The 20,287-nt window shown below is 37.9% G+C and overlaps 1 protein-coding gene across 1 annotated transcript; it reads left to right on the forward strand.

The window, feature by feature from the left end:
• The first annotated feature begins 15,276 nt into the window (after positions 1 to 15,276).
• LOC118241296 (uncharacterized) lies at positions 15,277 to 19,427 on the forward strand. Its single transcript, XM_081699126.1, has 7 exons — positions 15,277 to 15,384; positions 15,568 to 15,612; positions 15,804 to 16,153; positions 16,262 to 16,304; positions 16,522 to 16,632; positions 16,862 to 16,893; positions 17,432 to 19,427. The coding sequence occupies exons 1-7, from the start codon at positions 15,345 to 15,347 to the stop codon at positions 17,552 to 17,554; spliced, it is 744 nt and encodes a 247-aa protein (XP_081555252.1). The 5' UTR covers positions 15,277 to 15,344; the 3' UTR covers positions 17,555 to 19,427.
• The last annotated feature ends 860 nt before the right edge of the window (positions 19,428 to 20,287 follow it).

A 20,287-nucleotide genomic window follows, 5' to 3' on the forward strand; every position in this document is an offset into this window, starting at 1 on the left:
CACTATCTACTTTTTCAAGACAATGCATTTGAAAGGAAATGCTCAGTAAAGGTGATGTGTGTACACGGGGACCTTTGAGTGTTCACTAGCGCCTGTCACTTCCCATTTCAAAGAGGAAAGAGTATAGTATCAAGGTCCTTACCTTACTCACCCCCTAATTTTGGGCACTGATTGGCCGCAATTCTAGGGGATAGTAAGGCATGTAATCAGGGGTGGGTCACTTACATGACCCTTGAGCAAGAAGCACCTCTGGGGACATCCTGTGCAGAGCCATAGCAGGGGGAGCTGCAGTGTGAGATGTCTTTGCTCCCCTTGGAGATTTCCCACTCTGCAGTCTCAGGACATCCTGAAACACCTTTGACCATGTGAGAGTAATCAGCGCTCAGGTGCTTGAGGCAGGAGTTGTCCTGTCCTACTCAACTCTTCTTCCATTTTTAATGGCAGATGAAATAATAGTCTAATTTTTGGTTCCTAAAAACCACAAAATACTTTTACATGCATCTACTCATAATAATCATATGGCAGGGCATTAGGGCAGGGTAAAAACACTAAACCACTTAATGGCCCATTTTTATTGACTGAGTATTTGAGTTGATGCATGCAGGTGTTGTGTAACATATTGCAAATGCCATCTGGTTAACCCTCCACCTTCCTACCCCTGGCCAAGAGCACCATTGTGCCTTTTTCCTTTAATTGAGGTCCATTTTGAAATAACTGGTATGCATGTTATTGGGCCATTAGAATGGAACATGTAGGGTCAGACTTTGTATTAGTCTCAGTGGATTAAACAACACAATACCCATAAACCAGTGACTTTCCACAGCAGCTTAGCTTTCTGTGCCAGCTCCTGAGATGAGATTCCAAAAGAGATTTTCTCTGATCAAGGCACAGCAATTATGTAATGCAGAATTTATGAATTGCTGATTAAATCAATTTGTACCAGTGTCTATATTCCCCAACCATAGTGGCCTGGTCAAGAGGTTTAATCAGACCCTCAAAAACATGATTCAGAAGTGTGTACATGACATAGGCATAAATGTCTGGATGGTCTACTGGTTGCCTTAGGACAGGTCTTGCAAACCTTAATAAAACCCCTTGGAGCTGTTATATAGATGGAAACCCTGGGGTGTCCTAGATGTGATCTGTGAAAACCTTCAAATAGTGGTAATAGTTGCTGGGATACCCTTTTATCGTGTGTTCAGACTATACTGCACTTCAGTGGCTACACCAGAAGGTAACTAGCCATTTAATTTCAAGGTAGTCCACAGGCTAGGCTCCATGGCTTGAGTCAGGCAGTGGGGGTATGTGGCAGTGGAGGTCAGGGATAAATGGCTGAAATTCAAATTTCACAGTATGTCAGGGCAAACTGTCTATTACATGGGCAAAGGATAATTTAATGGTCTGTGACATGATTGTCTTTTGACAAGGAATAATGACAGGTTAAAGCAAGTGGTGCATTTATTAGCTAGACTCAAGAATATTAGTAACAGCTCTCCAGTCCTATAGGTGTTCATGAATTAAATTGTTTTTTATTTCTTGAACGTTTTTGGACAACTCTAACTTTCTTAGGTAAATGTGAAAGAAGAAACCCTGAGGTACTGTTACCAGTGTCATGTCTGCTTCTCCCTTCATACCTGCCACTGCACTCTTGGACTCCAACTCCCATAATGCTTCTGTCAACATTGTTAGATCCAACTCCCCTGTTTATTGACCTCACGTGTTCTCCATTGTCCCCCTGTTGTCTGTATATATAAAGGCTATAAAATATCCAGTACAAATTAATGCAGCAAAACTGCTTGTTCTCATTACATAATTGTCATGGGACGCTACCCCCCCCCCCCCCCCCCCCCCAGTCACGTGGTATGGCCTGCCGCATGCAGGGGGGTTCACTTTGTTTGTGGCCACGCCTTTTGTGATTGTGTGCACCTGCATGGGGTTTTATGTCGTGTCTATTTAAATCTCCGCTAGTGTGTGTATGGTGTTGGTCATTGTTAGTCTGCTGTTATATGTAAAACATGTATGTAGTCATTGTTAAGCGTTATTGTGATCTGTGTTTTGTTAAATATGGAAGTCGTGTCTTTTGTTAATATTGTGTACGAGTGCCACCAGTGTTGTTCGCGTCTTTCGTTAATAAATGTTTCACTTTACTGAGGGAGTCTGTGCTTCCTGCTCCACGCCCATCGGCATTCAGGCCAGCAGATTTGTTAGATTGATATTGTGCATAATTGCATTATTATGTGCTCATAATCATGGACATCATTTTCAGCGTACATGAAAATACACTGCCTGGCCAAAAAAAAAAGGTCACAGACTCTAATATTTAGATGGACTGCCCTTAGCTTTGATTACGGCATGCATTTGCTGTGGCATTGCTTACACAAGCTTCTGCAATGTAACATTTATTTCTGTCCAGAGTTGCATTACATTTCCACACCCCCCCCCTCTTGTATTGATGATGGGATATTTGGACCACTGTGCAAAGTCTTCTCTAGCACATCCCAAAGATTCTCAATGGGGTTCAGGTCTGGACTCTGGGGTGGCCAATCCATGTGTGAAAATGATGTCTCATGCTACCTGAACCACCTTGGAATATGCCCATGCCATCACACAAGAAAAAATCTATTGATGGAATAACCTGGTCATTTAGTATATTCAGGTAGTCAGCTGACCTTTGGGGACATAACGTTGCTGAATTTAGACCTGACCAACTGCAGCAACCCCAGATCATAGCACTGCCCCCACAGGCTTGTACAGTAGGCACTGGGCATGATGTGTGCATCACTTCAGCCGCCTCTCTTCTTACCCTGATGCACCCATCACTCTGGAACAGGATAAATCTGGACTCATCAGACCACATGACCTTCTTCCATTGCTCCAGAGTCCAAGCTTTATGCTCCCTAGCAAATTGAATTAATTTTTGCCGGTTAGCCTCACTGACAAGTGGTTTTCTTAAGGCTACACAGCTGTTTAATCCCAATCCCTTGAGTTCCCCTCACATCCCTTCAAGATTTTTTCCAACCACATTCCTTCCTCGAAGATGCTTCCCCGCTGTCCTTCCACTTTTTAATAACGCGTTGGACAGTTCTTAACCCGATTTTAGTAGTATCAAAATATCTAATATATTTTGTTTTGTTTTACGATCATGCAGACAAAGATGAAAATTAAGCAATATGTATATCGACCTAAATCAAATAATTCCTATGTGGCAGCACTGTTTGGTTTTTTAAAAAAAAGCAAATGTTCTACACCTCAGATTTCAATTTTTTCCTTTTTGTTTATTACTTGATTTTGTTCCTGGGTTTCATCATCACCCTTTTTTTCCTCCCTCAGTTTTCATTCGTTGGGAATTCTGTACACCTGAGCCAAGTCCGCTATAGTAGCCTATACCGCCTGTCTCCTGACACTGATTTGCTTATTCATTTATAAATAAATTCACATTATTTGTCAATTGGTCATCGTGGCAAATATTTGAAGCAATGGTATTCAGTCACTGCATAAAATCTAAACTAATTTAGAAATTAATAAACCTTCACACGTAATAATTGATAGTTGCCCCAGTGTTGGGGGTGGGGGGTGGGGGGGTTCTGTCATGATTGGCCACCTTCTGGGCATCCCTGTTTCCATGATTTCACTGGCTTGTCTTTGTTTTCCTTTACTTCCTTGTTGTTCCATTCCATAATTCCTGTATTTGTTTCTGACCCTGAGCGTAGCCATCCGTTTGTCCTTTTTCCTTTTCTCTGTGGCTTTTTTTCCAGTCCTTAGTCTGTTTGGCTCTCCTGTGTCGTGTCCTGTCCTCTATGTGTACGGTTTGCCTCTTACTGTTTTAGGTCTGCGTCTGCTGTACCTGATACCCTGTGACCTTTTAACTGATTGTGAATCTATACAGGTAACTTCCTGGAGGATGACTATATTACTCATTTTTAAAAGAGTAATATAGTTTCATATGAGTGTCCCATATTATGTAAACACCGCTGTCAGGCTCCTTCAGCTCCTTCCGCTGCAGACTGGAACTGAATGACACTCTTCTCATACTCGGGGACACATTGAATTTCACTTCCCCTAATCTCACACAGTCTGACAGTGTTTGATTTGGTGTCACCAGTCCTGTTCAGCTCCACTGGCTCTGATGGGCACATTCCATGCTGGCAAATTCTCCAGCAAGGACATGAATTTTTTACTGAAAACTGGATGTAGAGTACACATATACATGATATTCCTTTCTGTAGTGTATAAGTATTGTGCAATATTACCGTCACACGCCTCAGAATTCTCACTGCGTCTAGTTTTATAAAAGTCTTAGACTGTTCTAACTTACTGTTCCATCTGAACATGACCAGACAGTAAAGCATTACTTACCATGGACTTGAATCATCCAATCAGTTTCATAATTGCAGGCGTAGGTGTACCAGGCCCTCGTAGTTTAATCAGTATGATGGTGAGGGAGAGATCTCCCTTCAGGTACTGATCATGGGACATGTGAAATCCCTCCTTTGACTGACATGATGTCTGGTCACACTGAACCAGAATGTCACGTGGTTTATTGGACACACTCCATGTGACCAGACCAGAGCATGTCTGATTACAGGGGAGAGTAGCAGTATCATGAAGATTCACCTTTACAGGACTAAATGCTGAAACTGGAGAAAAGACAAAATAAAGTACATTTAGTCACAAGAGAGGAATTACAAAATATTAGTAATATATAACACAGCGGTGATGCCACGTAATGCACATTGACAGTAGACAAACAGTATAAAACAGAAATACAACCAGAATTACCATAGGTATGTGTGTGTGAGTGAATACTGCCATTTCGCTGACTCAAAACATCAGTTGTGAAAGTGTTTTTTAGTTTTAAATTTTATTTTCAAAGTCCATTATTTTAATGATTCAGTGCGTCATTAATAAGACCTTGTTGTACTTATCATTATAGATCATCAGGAGTGCTAACATGGAGTACAGGAGGATACTGAAGTCCTTCATGGCTGTGGAGAACACAGATGTCTTTGCATATGTTCAGGTAGAAGGATTCAGGTACAAATAAGGAAATGGCTTTGTGGGGCAGAGGGAGGGAGTGCTGGAGTGAAGTAGAGGTTAATTAACCACCTTCAGTCTTATGGCAAATTCCCACAGAAATCTCATGAAGTGGAAGTGATTGGGAATGACAGCAACTCAGCCACAAAGTGGTAGGCCACGTAAAATGACAGAGTGGGGTCAGGCTGCTGAAGCACAGTGTGCAGAGATTGCCAACTTTCTGCAGATACAATCGCTACCGACGTCCAAACTTCAGTTGGCCTTCAGATTAGCTCAAGAACAACCACTATATAAATAAATTGATTTGACCTTGCTGGCATCCAAGTCAAAATGGAGTTCTGTTCCTGTTACTGATTCAGCCATTCAATCTGGTCCGTCAAGAGTCACTCTCATCTCATCAGTCCATAAAACCTTTGAAAAATCTGTCTTCAGATATTTCTTGGCCCAGTCTCGACATTTCACCTTATGTGTCTTGTTCAGTGGTGGTCAGGTTTCAGCCTTCCTTACCTTGGCCACGTCTCTGAGTACTGAACACCTTGTACTTCTGGGCACTTCAAGTAGGTTGCAGTTCTGGAATATGACAGCACTGGAGGATAATGGGTTCCTGGTCACTTCACATTTGATTCTTCTCAAATCTTTGGCAGTTAATGCATTTCTTTTTTCTCAGCACATTTCTTAGCATATTTTAGTTATTTTTAAAAGTGCTACATCCCTCTGAAAGACCTTTTACAATTTTTTTACTTTTAAGAGTTAGTTAAATCTCATTTTTGGCCAATTTATCCTGAGGAAAAGAAGCTGACTAATAATTAAGCACACCTTGAAATATGGTGTTGATCGCCTTAGGCCACATCCGCCCTCATTATGCAAATACACATCACCTGATATGCTTAAATCCAATAAGCATTCAGGTTTGCTTATGGTAAGCATACAGCATGGAATTGGAAAATATGTATAAAATGATATGGTCAAAATGCTCTCTTGCACGCAGTGTATATTGAATTCGCATTCATAATATACTCTGTGAATCATCATAATGCAACTATGTGGAGTAGTTTTACCCCACTATGGCTTGAGCCGCCAAGCTTTGCAAGTCAGTCAGTTAGCTACTAACCTAGCTAGCTAGCAAGGCTAGCTAATGTTAGCTAATGTCAACTAATATGGGTGATGGAATTGCACTTACCCAGTTACTTCCATACACACAGACACTCTTGAACACCTGTTTAATTTCTTTACATGCTCTTATTGTTGGAAAAGCAGCAGTCTTAAGATCAAGTCATCATGTGAGCCTGGCTTACCGCGTCCCATAGCTGTGGTAAAGAAGTACAGATAAGGGAGTAAGTGGATGGTTCTTTCCAGTGTGCCCTTTTAAAGTTGACAAATGTTGTCCATTTTTTAATATTTTGGGATCTTTGGCCTATTTATGCACAGGGGTCTCGCTGTACATTGAATTATTTCAGCATACAGTCATGTGAAAAAGGTATACTGTCTTTGAAAAGTCTGGTCCTTAGCAGGTCTTCAAATTGGGCAAATACAACCTGAGATGAACAACACAGTAAATTCCACCATGTCATTATTTATTTAACAAAAATTAAGCCAAAATGGTTCTCCCATGTGTGAAAACACATAGCATTTCAACACATTGATTATTTTCTTTTTCAGCCATTCTGTTATAGACTTGCTGGTGTGCTAAGGATCATTGGTCTGTTCCATGACCCAATTTCAGCTAAGCTTTTACTTTTAGATAGATGACCTCACATGTGACTCTAGAATACTTTGGTGTACAGAGGAGTTCATGGTCAGAGCGATGACTACAAGGTGTCCAGGTCCTGTGGCTGCAAAACAAGTTCAAATCATTCTCCGTCAACCACCAAGCTTGTGAGTTGGAGTGACATGTTTGTGCTGATATGCTGTTTGGTTTTAGGTGTTGTGAATTATGGCCAAACATCTGCACTTTAGCCTTGCCTGTTCAAAGCACTTTGTCCCAGAAGTCTTCTGGTTTGTTCAAATGTGGTTTGTTCAGACGTAAGCCATGCTGCCTTGTTCTTTTTAGATATTAGAGGCTTTCTCCAGGCAGCCCTTACAAAGAAGCCATACTTGTTCAGTTTTTTTCTAATTATGCTGTCATGATCTTGAACATTTAACAAGCTATCTGATGCCTGTAGATTCTGAGATGTAGGTCTTGGGGTTTTTTTGCAATTTCTCCGAGCATTGCACAGTCTGTCCTTGGGGTGAATTTGCTGGGACTTGTTTTCCACTCATGAATATTCTTTCTCTCTATAGAATGATGGACTTCAAATTGTTTGGAAATGGCCTTATAACCCTTCCCTGACTGATGGGCAGCAACAATTGTTTCTCTAAGATCTTTGCTGATTTCTGTCCTACTTGGACTTGTTATCACACACGAATGCTCCAGACCAGCAAACTGCCAAAATGTCTGCTTTTATAGAGGTGCTCACACTTCTGCTTTTATAGAGGTGCTCACACGTCTGCTTTTATAGAGGTGCTCACACGTCTGCTTTTATAGAGGTGCTCACACGTCTGTTTTTATAGAGGTGCTCACACGTCTGCTTTTATAGAGGTGCTCACACATCTGCTTTTATAGAGGTGCTCACACTTCTGCTTTTATAGAGGTGCTCACACTTCTGCTTTTATAGAGGTGCTCACACGTCTGCTGTTCTTTTGTTAATCAAAGTAAAAGAACTGTGTGATGTTTGTAAACTCCCAGTACACGTCTCTTACAGTATCTGCAGTGAATCCCACTGATTCAGCACTGTATTACTGTGGCTTTCTGCAGAGCATTGATATTTTCTTCAGCAGCGCAACATATTTACAAGTGACAGGTAACGTTTGTGGAAAAGAGTCACCTTACATTAATCATTACCAAACATTTATATGGCATGCTTGATTAAAGATGATTATGTACTATAACATATTTACACTTTTACTAAATTTGTGTAACTAATACAATAAATGAATAAATCAATAAACCTTTTTTCAGACCTGAATGAAACACATTCCAAGAACAGTTCTGAAGGAGGTTTGTTATCTCATATTCTTCAGCTGAGCAGTTTGTGTTTTGCTGCAGTATTAGACCATGCTCTCATCTTGCTGTGATTCTGCTGTTTAAAACATAAATGTGAGTCAACTGCAATAATTAGATCAACCGCATTGTTTTGTCATGTGTACAGATGTAAAAAGACAAACAATTTTCTTTGAATGTCTTCATCATCTCACTGCTCTTCTGATGTCTACCTTATTCTGACAGTAGTGTTCAGAGGTGTGAATGTGGTTCTCATCAGTGTTATTGTCCTACTGACAAGGCGAAAACACTACAGAGGTACTGCTAATACTTCTGTTTAAAGTTATTCTGTGAACCTGTTTTGCATGTTCAAAAATAAAACCTCTGAAAAGGAAAGTGAAAAAGGTTTAAACATGTTTAAATACCAGTAAAGTATTTTAAAAGAACAAAATGATACATCATTCCATCACTGTTTGGAGCAGCAATACAGACGTTATTATTCTAGTTGATTAAAGCCGTAACACAGTAGTTCATCACTCCAACTATGACCACAGTCATATATTTAATAGCAGTCACACATCATGCAGTTTTACTTTATACAATATAGAAGACTGGGATTTATTCTTAATTGTGTGCAGCCTGTTTGGTCTGTTTTCTACAGTAACTGGCTCTGAAGTTAAACAACACAAAGAGGTAATTCTGTTTATACCTGGCAAATACATGAAACCCACATAAATCTACAATAGCGTTTATGTGAATGTAATATATATATATATATATATATATATATATATATATATATATATATATATATATATATATATATATGTGTGTGTGTGTGTGTGTGTGTGTGAATGTAATTATTTCAGTGAGCTATTGTGCATAAGCTGTACTGTAATTTCAAAGTGATTTAGTGTACATTTTGCATTAGGCTTTTACTTTGGAAATCAAACACACAAACCAGATTAAGCTATACTCAAGAGAATATTCTTAAAGTGACTATCTCACATTTATCTATCTGTTATATATTCTTAAATTCTCAAGAAGCACTGTAACACTTTGGTCAAAATAAAAGTTGCTTGTCTCCTGCTTTTAAACAAAAATCCACTAGGTTTTAAACTTGAAAATGAAAGATGCAAGTTAATCTTAAATGTATAGAAACAGCTACACACAATCAAATGTATAGAAAATAATTAAATGTACAGAAACAGCTACACATAATCAAAGAATTAAGCAAATGTATGATTTTAGCTCTAGCATTTTAATATTAAAATAATACTGTGCCTGTATTTATTTTTATTAACTTTATTTTATTATTTGTATTATTAAATCATAATAGTATTTGCATATTTATTATCCAATATTGGTGCTCACACATTATTGCAAATGTAAATTCTGTATCAGTGTACTGTTGTAATATCTTATTTATCTCTGTCCGATAGTGATGGCAGAATATGAAAGCTAACCCAAGCTGTTTAGCTCAACAAGTTGATGAACAAGATTAAAGTATTATACTTAATTATGTCATCTACTGCTACTCACAGTATATTGTCTATTTTTCTGACCATTTTCTGTAAACCCTAGAGATTGTTGTGCATGAAGATCCCAGTAGATCATCAGTTTCTGAAATGCTCAAATCAACTAGCACCAACCACCATGCCATGTTCAAAGTCAGTTAAATCACCTTTCTTCTCCATTCTGATGCTCGCTTTGAACTTCAGCAGGTCCTCTTGACCATGTCTACATGCCTAAATGCATTGAGTTGCTGTCATGTGATTGGCTGATTAGATATTTGTGCTAATGGAAAGCTGAAGGGTTGTACAAAATACAGTGGCCTTTGATTATCTGTGTACATGCTACTGTACACAACTCTGCTGCTTTTTTTAAATTGCTACTTTTCACCAGTACTGTTATTTTCAAAACATTTATGTAATTTATCAGTTTTAATAGTCTTCATTCTAACCTCTGTTCTTACCTGTGGAATGGTCTGTGTAAAAACCAGGGTGAAAGTTGATTGACCTCAACATTTTCTCAGCTTACATCTTAACCAAGAACTGAATGAAAGCTCTTACATCTCTTACATCTCTGTGTCGATGATTGTGTAAATGATGTATTTATCAGAAAGGTTTGACTGACATTTCAGGTTTTAGCAGCTGTAAAGGCTGCAATCAGAGCCTATGTCAGGCATTTTACCCCCTTAATAAGGTCTTGTAACTGACAATATATGTTAGTCAACGACTGATTTTTTTAATGCCATTTCTTAAGTATGGACACATTTCATAATAATTTGTATGACTGTATTTCATTTAACACTCCAGATCATGTAAAAGTAAATTCAGCAAAACACACACAAATGGCAGCGCCTACCTGACAGCCCCTGAGAAGAGCCTGCGATGTTTTGATTGCTGGAGTGAAGAGAATAAGCAAGGTTCCATGTGACGCTCTAATGGGGCTCTAATGGCACAGGATATTTTACATCTTATCCTGGGCATATGTAGGATGCCTTCATTTAACATCAGCTATGGTTGTTCCTGTATGATGTGCTGAAGGGTTTAGGAATGTGCAGGTGTTACAGGTGCTACCAGCACTTAACACTAGATCTATGCGATCTTAGTGCTGAAACATACAGACCGGTATTGGAACAGTAAATCATTTTTAGCCATTACATATATCACATATAAAAATATAAAATATTTAGAATTTCACTGACATCTTCATCTTTAACAGCTCAAAGAAATATGAAATCCCTGGAAAACTGCAAATATAATGCAAGACCGAACAACTCACACAGCAATTAAACAGGTAGATAATAAGCACATAACTGCTCAGAATTACAGACAGTGACATGATGTGCGTGTTGTCTTAGGAAGGATGGGTTTCCTTTTTAAGGTCAGACTCTTCCCAAGGTTTCTTCTCTACATATTTCAACAAAGTTATGCTGTAGTCACTTTTCTAACATCCAGATCTAAAGCCCTTTGGCTCTTCAGAGGTTTAAAAGAAGTTTTAAATGTCTGTTATAAATGAGCTATATTAACAAAATTGAAATTTATATTAATTGAAAATTAAACTGATCTTATGGGTAGAGTGTGGTATTTACCATATGTGCGGAGTGTAAAAATTGTTGGTCAGAATTTCAAGGAGTTGGAGAGGGTGTTCTTTATTCATTAACAAATCAGAATGATCTTAAAGAACAAACTAGGTGATAAGGAAGCAGCAGAAACACCAACACTAAACTTAAAGGAGTTGGAAAAATTAATAGAAGTACCTGGCTATGCTTTGCATTTCAGAACATTTGATGTTGTCTTCCCACCATTAATCTGGTTACCATTCACCACCAGTTTCAGGATTTTACTTTTCTTCAGGCTTATCTCAGTAGGTAGACTGCCAGTAAACATAGTAAACAAAGATATTACGCAGAAATATACAAACCCAGCCATGGCACACCTGTTAGTGGTGACCCTGTGCTGATTCAGCCCCTCAGCTATGAGGTCCTTCATCAGCAGAATGAGGTGTGTTAGAAAGCATTGGGTAGAGGAGGGGCACTCCTGGCTCTGCCCCCAAGGTTTACCCCTATCAGTGCTGGAGTTGACCAGCATGCAGCCTCCTGGTTTATGGCTACTAACCTATAGTGCTTCACTGCCTAATTGATCAGTTAATGGCACAAAGGATGGAAATGTTTACAAAATTACAAAAAGTACTGCCAGTTATACCATGAATGACTGTGTATGTGACAAATACATTTTGAAATTGAACTTGTTTAGGGAAGTCTAGAACTTGTTTAAAAACATTTATTCCTTTGCGGGGGAAGTTGAGAATTTAATCATTTAATCAGGATGTGAGACAGTGAGGTGATTAACATACACCTCTTTACACATAGGGTGACATAGGGTGGCTCTGGGGTAATGAGGCAATTAGCCATGCCTCCTGCCTACTTAAGAGCAGCTCAGAGGTCCTTTTCCAGCATTCTGGTAAAGGAAATGGCTGGTGTTTCAGGTATTGATGTCATGGTGTGGTGTTTCAGGTATTGATGTCATGGTCTGGTGTTTCAGGTAATGATGTCATGGGCTGGCGTTTCAGGTATTGATGTCATGGTCTGGTGTTTCAGGTAATGATGTCATGGGCTGGTGTTTCAGGTTGTGATGTCATGGGCTGGTGTTTCAGGTAATGATGTCATGGGCTGGTGTTTCAGGTTGTGATGTCATGGGCTGGTGTTTCAGGTATCGATGTCATGGTCTGGTGTTTCAGGTTGTGATGTCATGGTCTTGTGTTTCAGGTTGTGATGTCATGGGCTGGTATTTCAGGTAGCGATGTCATGGGCTGGTATTTCAGGTAGTGATGTCATGGGCTGCTTCTTGACTCCCTGGGTTCTCTACATCCATGAGCTGCCTCAGCCTCTCTCTAGAGAGGTCTAGCTCTAGAGGTCTAGACCTCTCTTATCTGGTCGGTATTCCTTTTGCTTTCCCTCTCTTTTATTCTTTCTTTTGCCTTCTACGTCCTTATTTGGGAAACCCATTTTTGATCAGTTTTAGTTTTGCTTATGTGTTCCCTGCTCAGTAAGTGAGGCTAAGTGGAGGTACTTAAATCCCCATCTCCATGGCAATGACCAGACAAATCAAAATCATGAACAGATTCACTGCTGCATTCACCAGTTTTATCAAGTCCATTTTTTCCCTAAATAAAGAAACTCTATGGACCAAAGGTTTTGATATTTACTTATCTTAAAGAAATCTGAGTTTGAAGTTAAAAATTATTTATCAGCTAATGTTGGGATTATCCTTTATTGTAATATTTGACAATATAGGACAATAGCCCTTCAGATGATCTGCTGCGGTCTAATGAACTATGATACTCTACATAACCACATTGCTTATTATCTTTATAGTAACAAAGTAATCTTCAATCAATACTATTTACATAATTTAACAGGTTGTGATGTTGATAGATCCAGAAATATCCTCCATTTCAAAAAGTGCACCACCACCTATCATAACAGGCATTATCCATCTTCCTAAGAGTGAACCATCACCTATCATAACAGGTACTGTCTCATTCATCTTCCTGAGTGTTTGCTGAAACTGGTATGCCACAGTCCAGTCATACAAACTCACTTCTCATTAAAATGTAGGCTACATATTTGAAAATATTTTGCATGAAATCCAATCCAGTTCCAAGATGGCACATCTTTTTACCACCAGGGGGCAGACATAAATTATTTATCAGATATTTCTTCATTCTTCAGTGTCATCAGTGAGATTTACTTGATTCTACAGAAATGTAGGGCACATACCTGCTGTGAACGTTTCTCAGTGGTTATGAGTGCAGCACAAGATTAAACGTGTAGAACATGGAATTGATCACACACACACACACACACACACATATATATATATATATATATATATATATATATATATATATATATATATATATATATATATAAACATCCACATATATAGGGTGAAGGGTGTCAAAAGTAAACAAACACACATATAATATGCAAATGGTTTGGCAATGGTTTGACAGATGGTGATCCAGTTTTAGACACAGGCTCTGTGGGGAAGGGAAAAACCTGTTAGGTCATGTGACTAAGATGGCAGCTATCTTGAATGCTGCCATCTTGGATCCTCAAATGGGATGGTGTGCGACACATCAAACTTGTAGAGAACTTCACCAGATAAACAGTGGTGTGCTTCATGTTAATAGAACTTTATTTGTACTCATGTTCAAACATTGATATTTCTGAACAAGTGATGTGAAGCAGAACATGTTGAGATCATCCTCTTTTCTAGTGAATGAAGCACACATCATTGCAGAAAATTGCTGTGTCACCCATTCTGCAAATTCTACCTGACAGTCTAGGTCGTGCTCAGTCAGAAGTTTGAGCGTCTGATTCTTGTAAAGGTGTCATTGATGAGCAGACAAAATTCACTGAATTGAGGCTAACCCCACAAAATGATGAGTGCTACGATGCAGGTTCTTGTTGAATGAAGCCAGAACAGTGGTTACCGTTGATACATCTGTAATGGTTTATTATTACTGGCGACAGAACTAGATTATTGGAATATCTTGGATGGTGTTTGTTAGGCATTTTTGTCCAGAACACAAGAAAAGGAAACAAACATGTAGACATGTGTGCATCTCTGTGTGTCTGTAGGCACAGACAGATCTGTATGCATGTGTGCATGTCTGTGCACAGGCAGTTTGCTGTTGCAAAACAACAAACAAAGGCTTTTAACCACATTGAAGGCTGTGACTTCATCCTTAACTGCTACTATAGCCACTCTGCTCTTTTACATACTGTGGTCTGAATATTTTCCAACCTCAGCTTGGACCCCCAATGTTTCTTCACACATTGCATCAAAACCTCTTGATCTCCATTCTCACTAGATACCCCTTTCACTGCCACAAACAAGTGATTACTGACCACAAAAGTTCTCTTGAAGACATCTGTTAAAACATGCCTTCACTTTACCTGCACCATGAGACACCTTCTTCCTGCACTACAAGAAATCTTATAAAACATCTTCAAAGTCGGTACAAAACTTAGCAAAAGGACTCCAATGCTAGCAGCACCCAGCAGCAACTAATGCTACTGCAAACATTAGCTAAACAATTTCTACAGACCACATTAGTCAAAATAACAGGTCTTACCTGGTATATTGTTAATGACGGCCAACCGCTATCAGTCACCTACAGTGAGGGATTTTTTTTTCTTAATATGTAGAGCCCACTGTAGTTCACACCACTGTATTTAAGACTACTGTAGATCAATTAAAATAACAGGTTTTACCAAGTATATTTTTCCTGATGATTAGCCACTATCTGTCACTTACAATGAGGGATTTTAATACATTCTTAATGTGTTGGTGCCCAAGTACCAAGCTCAATGATTTAAGTTAGTATTGGTAATTCAAATTTATCTAAAATGAAGGACACGTGTTAATGTGAACACACACTTTAAATTAAATTGCAGTACATTTCAAGATGTAAACCATTTACTGGTCCATGTTAGAAATATGTTCTTTCCTAACTAAGGTATCACTAACACTGAATGCAAATACAATAATCTTATGCAGGGTTCTAGGTTGCAAGTTGTACACATCAAAGAGTGTTTTGCATTTGTAGCATGGGAACCGTATACACCAATCTCATGTGACCTTTAGATCCAACCTGTTCTTGTTTGTCAAGAACTTGTAGTAAAGGTCAGAAACAGAAGCTCTAGTAGTGTTTGTCTTCACCACATCTATAATGATGCTGGCTGACAGCAGTGACACTGAAGACCTGTGACCACATGATACAAGATGGCAAGGGACTTTACATACTGTATGAATGTATGCTGACTTCCATTCAATTATGTATTACCTATGTCTGTGTGGCAAAATACATATATTAATTGTATTGAATTGAATTATTACAGTTTATTAATTTTATTTTATTCATAAGCCACACCTCCAACTATGTAAAACACAGTTGGTACGAGACATGAGAGTTACATTTCCTTTTCATCATAACAGGGATGGTGTGTATATCAGTTCTGTTTCTTCTGTTCTATGGCATTGGTAAGTCATATTGATCTCACTTACATTATTATATGGAGAGAATAAACTTTCCTGTTTTGAAGATAACAAAGATGACTTTTGTTATAGTAAAATAACTTCAGGTGTCCAGGGTTAAAGCTGAATGTTTTTCATACTGTCCCCCTCATACAGTCTGTCTTTACTTTCATTTTGTGGTGTTTTCTGGATTACAGATTTGCTCCCATTAACTCTGGGCTCTCCAGACACTTTAATATTGGTGGCAGAACCTGGTGATGATGTCACCATTTGGTACCAGCGTGAGAAAACTACAGCTACTTACGTATATTGGTTTAAGCACACAGACAGTTCTGTGCCATTTTATGTTGGGTGCCAATTTTACAGTATTTTTTCCCCACCCAGCCTCTGTTATTTTGGCAATCAAAGTAAGCGAATGGTGATGTCTGTAAACTCCCAGAACACGTCTCTGACAATAACTGCAGTAAATCACACTGATACAGGACTGTATTACTGTGGTTTTATGCCCAGCATTCACATTTCCTTCAGCAACGCTACATATTTACAAGTGAGAGGTTTTTGTGCAAACAAAACATTAAATTACTCATTAACAAAAATATGTTTGATTAAAAGTGATTATGCTTTATGAACTGTTATCAATAAACATTTTTTTCAGGGCAAAATAAAACAGGTTCCAAGAGCAGTTCTAAGGAAGGTTTGTTATCTTATATTTTTCAGGGGATCAGTTTTTGTTTATTATAGTTTTAGCTTTTTATACTGAAGAGGATCTATACCATCCTCATCCTCTTATTTTGTTATTTTCATTTTGCTGTTTAAAACATAAATATGGATCAACTGCAATCATTAGATCAACTGCATTGTTTTGTCACATGTACAGATTTAAAAATAACTCCTTTCTTTAAATCTCTTCTTCAGCTCACTGCTCTTCAGATGTCTTCTTCATGCTGACGGTGGTGTTCGGTGTTGTGAATGTGGTTCTTAGCAGTGTTCTTCTTGTCCTACTCACGAGGAGAAAACACCACAGAGGTACTGCTAATACTGCTGTTTAAAGTTTATCCATGAACCTGTTTTGTATGTTCCAAGAAGCTTCTGAAATAATAATGGAATATGTGTATATAATGTAATAATATAATAATAATATATGCAAATATTCGTATTCAAGTATATATATATATATATATGTGTGTGTGTGTGTGTGTGTGTGTGTGTGTGTGTGTGTGTGTGTGTGTGTGTATCTTTTCACTGTTTCTTACAGCAACTGGCTCTAATGTTAAACATGATAAAGAGGTAATTCTGACAATTCTTGAAACCCATATAAATCTACAATAGACTTTATGTAATATAGCATTGCGTTAACTCAATAAGATGTTGTGCAGAAACTATAGAGAAATAACAAATTAATTTAGTTTACATTTTGAATTTAGCTTTTACTTTGGAAATCAAACAAACCCGATTATATTTTATTTAATTACATATTCTTAAAGCTTTGAATCTTTCACTTTTATCTATCTATTATGCATGGATAAATTCCCAAGAAGCATTATAATGTGAGTCAAAATGGAAGATGTTCTTCAGGCACTGAATGAATCTGAAAGTCAGGGGTTTTGGTGAGCTCTTTACAGAAAGAACTGCACAATCAAAAAATTAATAAATACTATAAATCATATCAGTTCCAAATTATTTTTAGATTAAAATAATACTGTGCCTACAATTATTTACATTAATAAATGATATGAATATCTTCATATTAATTACACAGTGTTAATTCCTCTGTTACTTGTTTTAATGTGACTAATATTTCTTATTAAATCTTGACTTTACACAGGAGCAGGATCCTAACTCAGTGACCTACGCTGCTCTACAGTTCTCTGATCAGAACACTAGGAGAGTAGCAGGACATGGTGAAGTGGTGGATACACATGTCGTATTTTCTTCAGTAAGACACTAGCAATGTATTGTAACCGAAGGAAGACATTCGGTCACTGTTTGGAACAGCATTACAGACTTTATTATTGTAGGTGATTAAAGCCATAAGAGGTAACACAGTAGTTCATGACCTCACCTTTGACCTCAGTCGTTTATTTAATAGTAATCCTACATCATGTAGTTTTACATACAGTAAACAGTGTCGGTGTCATCAAATACAAGACATTAGAGGCTGTTTTGAAGATCTGTAAACACTGTTGTGATGCATCAAAAACTGGATTAACCCAGGAGTTTGTTGCGACCAGTGCAAGGGTGAAGGGTGAGTTACTTTTATTCACACTGATTCACTTTTCATATGTGTAGGTTACTGATCTAGAATTTTTGAGGGGCTCAACATGTGTTCAGTCTGTAAAAAAAATCCTTCAATAGGGTGATTAAATTATGCCTGAATTTTTTTTTTTTTTACTGTTTAATTGGAGCGAAATCCAGCTATGTGCACATCCTTTTGTATTTTTACAAATAACTTTTTTGTTTATCGCTTAATTTTTGTTTTAATTATACCAGACTGTTAGAAACTGGTTCAAAGTGACCAGTCCTTCAGGTTCGATCTCCTCCAAGTACCCTCTGCCCTCCGTCCTCTGTAGCCGGATCCGGGAAGTCAAGACACACTGACACCAGCGTAGTGAATCAAGAGAGTTCCACTTTATTGAGGAAAGCACAGAGTATATATGTGTCCTATTTCTACTGTCTAAATCTAAATCTACAAGATGACGCGGAAAAGTGAGGCATGTTCTAAGGGTCTACGTAGAAAGGAAAGAGACGAGGTTAGTAAAGATTAGATGTTTTCTGTATGAACGAGCCACGAACTGTTCCCGTGCGAGCCTTGGGCCACTCCTGTGCTTGAAGAGAAAGAGAGAGACAGGGAGAGAGAGAAAGAAAAAGGGAGCAGTAAAGGAGACAAGAAGAGGGAGCGGATGACCTCGAGCGACCAGCTCGCGGTCAAGCCACCATGTCATGGCTGATGGACATAGACCTTGTGTTGGGTGCCTGCAGACAGAAAGGCTCCAGTATCTAAAACTCCCCCCTTTGATTCCGAAGGAATCACATATCAGTATATAGACCTTTCTCATGCAGTGACAATAAACAGGGTCCACAAACAAGAATCAACACAATACATTTTTTGTGTATGTGCATGTGTGGAAGTACAAGTACAAAAATGTATGGTGTCTCACAAATATGGGTACATACAGATTGCAATTGTAAATACACTTTCTGTTGTGTGTGTTTATTAGTTATTTTATTGACGATGATTTTGTGTGTCGTCTCATGTGTTTATAAATGTGTTGCAAACAAAAAAGTTTAACGTATTTTGATTTGATGTAACGTGATAAATTAGTTCAAGTTCGGTTTATTATTAGTTCAAGTTGCCTCTGTTAAAATGAAATTCTTTATCTTAATTGAACATACATGAAAACTTGCAGCTTGACTTGAAACATGTAGCTTAACTTATTCAGTTCTTTAGTTGTCCTGACATTAATACAGTTGTCCGTTTTAAACCTGCACATTGTGGAGAAGGCAACAGTGAATAAAACCTCACGCAGAGTGATGGAAGCTTTGTCCTTTAACAACAGGGTGTGGAATATATATGTGCTAAATAAATGGCATCTGTGTAAATAGTAAATAAATAAATACATCCTCTTTATATTGCTGAAGCATTAGATGTGAGAACTAGTTCAAACATGCACTTCACAAGAAAGATCAGAAACAAAGGTATTGTTACTTATCTTCTGTTAACAGCTCAGTAATATCAAAAACTGAGATTATAAAAATTATGTTTATAATCATCAAATATATATATATACATATCATTATCTCTGTCTCTGTCTGTATTTAGTTTTAACATACTTTTCAAATAAAATTATAGTTGAAACAAAGACTGCTGCCTACATGCATGGGAGTGGCTTCAGTAGCTCATGGTCTTTGTGGTCTCCCTCAACAAGACTGTGACCATTTTTACAGATGCCTTACTGCATGATAAACACTCAAACACCATTTTCAACACACACACTCATCGCTTCTCTTTCTATAACCAGCCACAGAAACAAGCTGTGTAGGTTTACTGTTCGAGCTTTATTTCAGACACTGCAGTACATTTATTTCACATACTGTGCACCAACTGTTTTTTATATATTGATTTACTATTAGAGTTGTGTGCTATGTGTGGTGTACTGTGTGAACCTGTCCTCCAGTCACTCAGGCACTCTCATAAACACCCAGATGTAGAGTTGCTGGTAGATGTAGTTCTGCTAGGACATTTGTAGATGTTTTTTTCAGATAAAAGTGAAAGAAAGGACATATTTGATTAGATAAAAGTTTTTAAAAATTCTGTATGTTCTACAAAGTCATAAAAAGTTATTTTTATTTTATCTGTTCACAGCATGCATTATGTCTAATTTACTAGATTAAACCCAATTTCAAAATTAATCACCTTTTAACTAAAATTACAATGAATTACAATGAATACAGCTAGATAATATAGATTATCATACCTAAATCATTTTTGCTACAACAGGAAGCCCTAAAAAACAGTTACAGAATATTTTTTTAAAAGGTACTAAACTGTTACTCAAATGTTTCAAAATACTGTAATTTTCAAAACTTTTATGTAACTTTTAAAATAATTTTACTCTCTCTCTCTCTTGCTAGGCCTGGTCTGATTTGTACATGGTGTGTGATATTCAAATGTAACGTCTGG

Source organism: Electrophorus electricus, chromosome 1 (genome assembly GCF_041902795.1).
Source record: "Electrophorus electricus isolate QZ-2024a chromosome 1, ASM4190279v1, whole genome shotgun sequence".
NCBI lineage: Eukaryota > Metazoa > Chordata > Actinopteri > Gymnotiformes > Gymnotidae > Electrophorus > Electrophorus electricus.

Excerpts from the sequence above, each read along its gene's own strand:
- LOC118241296 (XM_081699126.1), top strand. The coding sequence starts at position 15,345 with ATGATACAAGATGGCAAGGGACTTTACATACTGTATGAAT. Across the intron at positions 16,154-16,261 it reads GCAACGCTACATATTTACAA|GGCAAAATAAAACAGGTTCC; the intron begins GTGAGAGGTTTT and ends CATTTTTTTCAG. Across the intron at positions 16,633-16,861 it reads GAGGAGAAAACACCACAGAG|CAACTGGCTCTAATGTTAAA; the intron begins GTACTGCTAATA and ends TGTTTCTTACAG.